The 6769-nt window shown below is 65.1% G+C and overlaps 3 protein-coding genes across 3 annotated transcripts in view; 1 reads left to right on the top strand and 2 right to left on the bottom strand.

Moving 5' to 3' along the window:
• EMIHUDRAFT_214147 (hypothetical protein) overlaps positions 1-679 on the bottom strand; it is a gene marked incomplete at both ends in the record, with an annotated part of 1582 nt that extends 903 nt beyond the window's left edge. The window contains 2 exons of the mRNA XM_005764197.1: positions 182-317; positions 489-679. Coding sequence (XP_005764254.1) covers positions 182-317; positions 489-679 — 327 coding nt within the window. The remainder of the gene's footprint in view (positions 1-181; positions 318-488) is intronic.
• Positions 680-2111: 1432 nt separating this feature from the next.
• On the bottom strand, positions 2112-3277 carry EMIHUDRAFT_357586 (hypothetical protein). The gene has a single exon (XM_005764196.1). The coding sequence runs from the start codon at positions 3264-3266 to the stop codon at positions 2478-2480; it is 789 nt and encodes a 262-aa protein (XP_005764253.1). The 5' UTR covers positions 3267-3277; the 3' UTR covers positions 2112-2477.
• Positions 3278-5427: 2150 nt separating this feature from the next.
• EMIHUDRAFT_357584 (hypothetical protein) lies at positions 5428-6100 on the top strand (the record flags this gene model as incomplete). The annotated part of the gene is made up of 1 exon (XM_005764195.1): positions 5428-6100. A coding segment is annotated over exon 1 (511 nt), but the record flags the coding sequence as incomplete, so codon positions are not given.
• Positions 6101-6769: the final 669 nt, after the last annotated feature.

Below are 6769 nucleotides of genomic sequence, written 5' to 3'. Positions count from 1 at the left end.
CCTTCGTGCGGGAGGCGGAGGCCAGGGACGAGGAAGGAGCGCATGATGCGGAGGGCCTGCAAGGAGGAGGTTGGGAAGTGGGGCAGTGGCGGGCGCGGCGGCGGCGGGCTTGGCGGTGAAGGGGGAGGCGGCTGCGGCGGCGGGTGCTCGGGGAGGGGCGCGCCTCTGCCGAGTGGGCGACGTCGTGGAAGGGCTCGGTCGCGTCCGAACCGCTAAAGAGGTGGAGGGAGGCGGCCATGCCAGGGTGGAGGGGCGCGAAGGCGGTCACGTCGTAGATCGCGTCGTCGATCAGCAGGACGCACCCCCGCGCCGCCGGCCTGGTGGGCCGCACTAGCCCACGCGCGACGAGCGCCTCATGCGTGACATTGCCGACGGCGATGCGCCCCCAAAATCCGTCCGACCGCCGGTCGGCGAGGCGGTAGTAGAGGGCGCGCCAGCCGCACGGGTCGTGCGGCGGCGGCGCGAGCGCCGCCGCGGGGATCGCCCACCCCTCGAGGTGGCCATACCGCCGCTGCACCAGCGACGCAAAGATGGGCGCGTCCGCCTCCTCGACGGCGGCGGCGAGAGTCGCGCTCGCGCTCGCGCACATGCAGACGGTGCGAGCGTCGCCGAGCCCGAGGATGTGGCCGATGACGGCGGCGGGCAGGCTTGAGAAGGGGTCCTCGAATCCAGCAGACATGGGAAAGGTGCAGTATCGGCGTCAGAAAAAAAAAGCGCGAGATCCGCGTAAGCGACTCCTGCGAGGACTTTAGGAGCCAACTCGCTCTCACAACACTAAGGCACGGAAGACAACGCACTGTGCACGCGCACTGGGCCTTGCACTTTTAATGCCGTGGGGCTCCCGTCGTTAGACGTGGAGACGCGAGGGTCGCCCCCCCTTGCCCACCACCTCGTGTGTGTGGAGAAGTTTACCTTACCTTACCTTACCTCCACCGCACCACCGGACAACCAATCGAAGACGCACCTCCAGAGACGCACGACTCGGCCCTCCCGACCCCCTGCACCATAAGAAAGAGTTTTACAATGACGAATGAGCTCTCTCGCACACGCAAGATTCACACGACAGACAGGGCATGCGAAGGTGTATCATGCACTTTGTGCCACCGTTGCGGAGTGAGTGCCTGAATGCGACAAGGACCGTTCACGTATCACTCCCGTGTGCATTCCCCCTCTGCCCTCGTGTACAGTCTCCCTCTCCCCTCAGAGTGGCGGTGGAGATGGAAGGACGCCGTTCGCATCGCGATCGGCAGCCCTCAGTTTGCCGTGGAGCTTCCTCTCGAGCGCGGACACCTTGCCGTCCCCGTCGACGTCGGGATCGAGAGAGTCGAGCTGGATGCCATTGGGGGGTCCCGGCAGCACTGGGGGGGGCATGGCGAGTGCGCGCCCTCAAAGATGGGGGGCATCGCGCGGCGGAGCCCGTCGCGCCCTCTGTGGTTCTGTAAATAACGTGTGGGCCCTCAGCAGAGCTGGGAAGAGGACCGCCGCAAGCGGCGTGGCGTGGAGCGGTTGTGCATCCCTCCGGGGGCCCCTCTGCGCCGGGGAGGCGTTGTTGGAGGCTAGGACGCAAGCGTCCGTCGCCCTTTTCAAACTCGGGGCCCACTCCGCTACGCTCCGACCCGAATTTGGAGGGCCTAAAAGTTTAAGGTGTTGCTGCGCAAAAGGGGTCGGACACCGGGCGCAGCTCATGCTAAGAGCTAGAAGAGGAGATAGAGAGAACAACCACCCTGTCCCGTTATTGCGTACACCAACACCACAAAACGCTCTCTCTCTCCTGTCCTGAAGGGCGTCCTCGCTCCCGCTTCGCTAAGGCGGGCTCTCAAGCAAAAACGGCTGTACACCGCCGAATATTTCTCGGATTTATTTTGCATGACCTGGTGCCCAGTGTCGTGCGAGGGGAGTTTTGTTGTAAAATTCTTTGCCTTTTGACCCTTGTGTTAGTGCTAGAGTGCTAGCACCGCGCGGCGCCGCCGCCGCCAGTGGTCCGCACACCTGTGTCGAGCCTACTGTCTGACACCATGTCCATGACAAATCGGACCAGGTACCGTCTACCGACCTCGCATCGATAGGAGAGATATGCGAGGCAGGTGTGAGTTCGAAATGGCGCGTACGGCAAAACGAAAAACGTGGAGAATGTGAATGAGCAGTCCCCGAGCCACCGTGCACCGAATGCTGAGAATCAGGAGTCCACTGGATCGAGAGGGGGGGGGGGGGCATGGGGGTAAAGCCGATACACTACAGTGGGGGCTCGTCGGGCGGCGCGTCTCGGGTCGCGGCCTCGGCGGCTCCAGTCTGCTATATCGAATCTCCCCAGGAGATCAGCGGGAGATACAATTCGCAGCGAAATGGAGAGCTACGACAATAATCGCAAATATCGCTGCAGATGGGATCATAGGAACGTACTGGCTACTGCCTGCAAGCACAGAGACCGTCGAGGAGCGCGCCACCGCGCGGAACGCCTGCATGAGTGCGCGGCTCTTTCACGCCGGCTTGTCCTCAGGCCCTGGGCGCAATCTCCGCGGCGCTGCGAGGGCGCGGAAGCTGTCCTGGATCGAGGCAAGGGCGGGTTGCGCCTCCTTGAAGCGCGAGCCGAGGCAGCTGGCGACGAGCACGTACACCGAGCCTCCCGCCGCCGTCGCCGAGACGAGCGCACGCCTCCGCACGGTGTTCTGGTTGTACGTGAGGACGTCAAAGCGGAGGCTCAGCCGTCGGTACGGCTGCTCACCGCCCGACGGGGACGAGAGGAGCGCCACGCCGCTCTCCGCGATTGCAAAGTCGTCGACGCCGCCGTACGCGCCGTACTTGCCGTCGCTTCGGAAGAGGAGCTCGGCAAAGAAGCTGCGAGGCAACGTGTCCAGAGCCTGGCCGCTCGGCAGAGGAGCGGCGAGCAGGTAGGCGCTGTCCGACGTCCGGACGTCGCGGACGTCCAGGTTTGGGCCGCCCGCCACGGTCCACTCCTTCGGGTAGGCAAACGACACGTCCACAGTCGACCCGTCTGCGCTGCGAACGCCGTCGAGGATCGCTCCAGGCTTGAAGACGGGGCTGTCGCTGCCAACGCGCTGCACGCCACTCTCAGCACGCTTGCGGATCATCGTGTTTGCTCCACGGCCGCCATCGGCTCTCGCGCCAGCGGCGTAGGCGGCGGCCAGCTCGTCGGCGGTGGCCGTATCAGGCACGCCAGATAGAGCCGCGCGCGACGGCAGAGGCGGCTGTGCCGCGCCGAGGAGCACGGCCGAGAAGAGCGCGGCGCGGCGCTCGAGCAGCCTCATCGAGGTGGAGACAAGTCCCATCGGGCGACAAGTGAGCAGGCAGACTCACCCTTGTGCCAACCCCCCCTGCCCTTTGCCCCCCCCGCCCCATCGCTCCCCCTCTCACCCACTCCCCTCCTCGCCCCAGCTCGACGGCGAGTGGGCACCGGCACGCGAGGCCAAGGCGGGCCCCTCTTCAACGTGGCTCTTGGAGCCTGCCTTTATGTCGACGCCTTCTCGGAGGACGGAGCCGCTCCCCGTAGGCTGGCTCGCGCCTCTCCAACGGCCGTACGGTCGAGCGCGTCACCGACGCCCGCAGCGGCATCATCAACCCGCTCACCGCCTCGGGCACCATCCTCGCCAACGGCGTCGTCGCCTCCGTCTACCCCGAGTGGATTTCAACGCACATGCTCTCCTCCAAGCTGTACCCGCTGCCGCTCTCGGCGTGCAACCTGCTCACCTACCTCTTCCCGGCGCCGGCGCAGACCTTCTACGACGCCGCCATCGAGCCGCTCTTCGACGGCGGCCGCGCCACGTACCGCAAGTACCTCGAGGTGGTGCCGCCCGCCCTCGTCACGCCGGCCATCGCCGCCCTCGACGGCCTCATCGCCGCCGCCTTTGTGCTACCGCCGGCGCTCGTCGTCGCCGCGCTCGCCGTCGCCACGCGCGGCCCCCGCAAGTGAACGGCGCGAACACGGCGCGGGGGGTATATCGCGCCGCACGAGGAGAGCCTTTCTGGAGGACGCGTAGCAAGACCCCCCCCTCTCCTCACGACACGGTAGTTAGTATACCGTCCCGCGGATACGCGCGCGTACGGCCGCGTACCCCTCGCGCCCGCGCGCGCCGTTGCAGCAGCTCCGACCCACCCACTCCGGCTCCCGACCGCGCGGCGAGCAAGAGGAAGAGCAGGCGCCGCATGAGCCCAAATCGCTTACCCTTCCGACCTCCTGTGCGAGGGAGTCTCATTCTTTTTGTTCCAGCGGCCGCACTGCCACTGCCGCAGTGCCACTGGGTTCGGACTCCTTGCCGTCTGCAGCTCCTATGGGGTTCCCAAAACTCCCACAAAAAATCGGCGCCGTTAAGGTTCCCCATGCCAGTTTCGGGGGGCAAACCCCGCCCGCCCCCTAGAGCCCCAGGTAAGGCCCAGGTGTGGCCTAGGGCATCAGAAGGGACCAAGAGGAGTCCAGTCTGAGCCATAGAGCCCATGTCTTTGCCCCCGAAGGTCGCGTTCAAAATGCCCGGAACGGACGTTACAGTGGTGTCCGGCCGGCGCGATCACCGAGCTGTGACGCTCAGGGAAGCCTGATGAGGTACTGGTTTCTTTGCCCAGGCCTGGCCTACGGCCCGTGCTGGATCAGCTGAGCAAGGTTTGGGGAGAATCCCCCGGTCAGATCTTCAGATATTTTGACGGATGACCGAAAATGGGCAAAAACGTAATCCGCGTCTCGCGCTGACTAGGCGCAGCAACCAGAGGGCCGAGCCAGCGGCGCCGCTGTCGCCCATGAGCAACGAGTCCACCTCCCTCCCTAACGCCAGTGGCGCCCTTCTTGAGACTACCATCCAGACTGGATTGCCAACCGTCATAGGCCCCTGCGGCCTCAATGTGCAAAAGCAGTGCGCAACGAGCCCAGGCTTTCTAGGTATGTACTCATCACTCCAACGATGCACAATCAGAGGCTTGCCGGCCGTTCCGCTCAGCGTGCTTGTCTTTGACGTGGAGCGGAGCAGAACGGGCCTATGCGAGTACGACTTCCTCACAGTTGGCGGCGAGCGGTTTTGCGGGACGAGTGGCCCGGATTGGGTTGTGGCCTGACCGCGGCGGCGATTGCGAGGGCGCGCAGGCTGTCACGCGCCGCTGCTCGCGGACCCGCCGGGGGCAGGTGCTCAACTACATGTACACCGCGAAGTGTTATCCTTGTCGCATTCACACAGACACACACACACGACACACCACCGCCCCGCACGCGTCTGCGGGAGTTTTTCTTCTATTGCCATGGAGCGACCGTTTACGGACAATAGCACCGTACTGCTGCACCAGCTCCTCCCAGCGCAGCAGTCGAACAAGTGGAAGAAACAGTGGTCTGCATTCCTACGCACATGGCGGCAGCCGGGCGTCCGCGTGCTTCGGTGGCGCGACGCCGACCTGCAGCCTCTAGTTCGGCGCGCCTTTCCGCACCTGGCCGCACGAATCGGCCGCATGCGCACACCGATTGAGAGGGTCGACATGGCACGGTACGCGCTGCTATACCTCTACGGCGGAGTCTACGCAGACGCAGATGTGGCGCTCCTCTCGCTGCCGATGCTGCGGTGCGCCATTCGCGATGCAGAGCTGACGCTGCCGTGGGAGAAGGAGCGACTGATTGGCCAGTCGATCATGATTTCCCGCTCGCCCCGCCACCCCTTCTGGGCGAGCCTCGCGAAGGAGCTCGTCGCGAGATACAACCGTGCCTGCTACGAGCCGGACAACACCGGCCCGGACGCGCTGACCCGCGCGTGGCCCAAGCTGTGCCTCGACGGCCCGCGAACGCCGCTCAGACTGCACCGCGGCCTGCTGGCCGGGCCCGTGGCGCTGCACGGCATGACCGGCGCCTGGCGCAATCAGGCGAGTGTTGCGCGAAGGAAAGGCCGGCTGGGCTGCCCGTCCAACGCGGCGCTGCCAGCGATGCCGAGAAAGTGCGTGGAATTTGGCGAGAGCTGTGGCTCCAACCGTAGCCTTGCGCTAGCATCGCTACCGCGCCACCTCGTCACGCCCGCACTGGCGCGGGAACGGCCAGCCCGCGGATGAGTCGCGCGTGCGGATGCGGGCTTCGTTGTAGTTAGGTCAGGCGAGAAAAAAATTGCCCTCTTTGTGATTGGGCTACCGGCTAGTTCCAATTCTGAATTCACTCCTGACACGCTAATCTTGAAAACGCGTCCAACGGAGCTCCGTGTTGCTCCCAGCGCCCTCCCCCGAGCTTCCTGCGGCCATGGCCGGTGCTACTAGTATGGGGGGCTACCTGGCTACCGCGAGCGCGACCCAACTCGTCGACATCGTCCGATGATGGTGCCGCAAAGTCAGCCTCCGGAGGCTATCGTGGGGTCGAGCCGGCAGTAGCCGCGACATGTGGTTCCACCACCCCTCGTAGGCTTTGCCTCTGCTCGCCACCGTTCCCATGCTGCCTAATGGGATGGAAAGGGAGGCTGGGCGAGCGTATAGAAGCGTGCTCGACCTCGTCGTGGCAACCTGCACGGCAGCGCTGGTAGGCGCGATGAGCGTCGTGCCACTTGACCCAAGACGGGTCGCAGGCGTCGTACCGAGCGCGTCGAGACCGTGTCCTGATGTGATCTGCACGGGTGAGTCACGTCGGCGTCAAAGGAGCGACGTGCGACCTGTCAGAGCTTGAATCTCCGATCTCAGCGGCGTCGAGTCATCTCCGGCGCGCGACAAAGGTACATCCACAGGACGCGCAGAGGCAGCTGCGATCGGAGTGAGAGGCTCTGACAGGTCGCCCGCCGCTCCTCTGACGCCGAGGTGACTCAGATGT

This window comes from Emiliania huxleyi, assembly GCF_000372725.1.
Source record: "Emiliania huxleyi CCMP1516 unplaced genomic scaffold EMIHUscaffold_60, whole genome shotgun sequence".
NCBI lineage: Eukaryota > Haptophyta > Isochrysidales > Noelaerhabdaceae > Emiliania > Emiliania huxleyi.
This window is presented reverse-complemented; position numbering and strand designations above follow the sequence as displayed.

Bases quoted from the DNA above. Each gene is read 5' to 3' on its own strand.
- EMIHUDRAFT_357586 (XM_005764196.1), bottom strand. From the start codon at position 3,266: ATGAGGCTGCTCGAGCGCCGCGCCGCGCTCTTCTCGGCCGTGCTCCTC.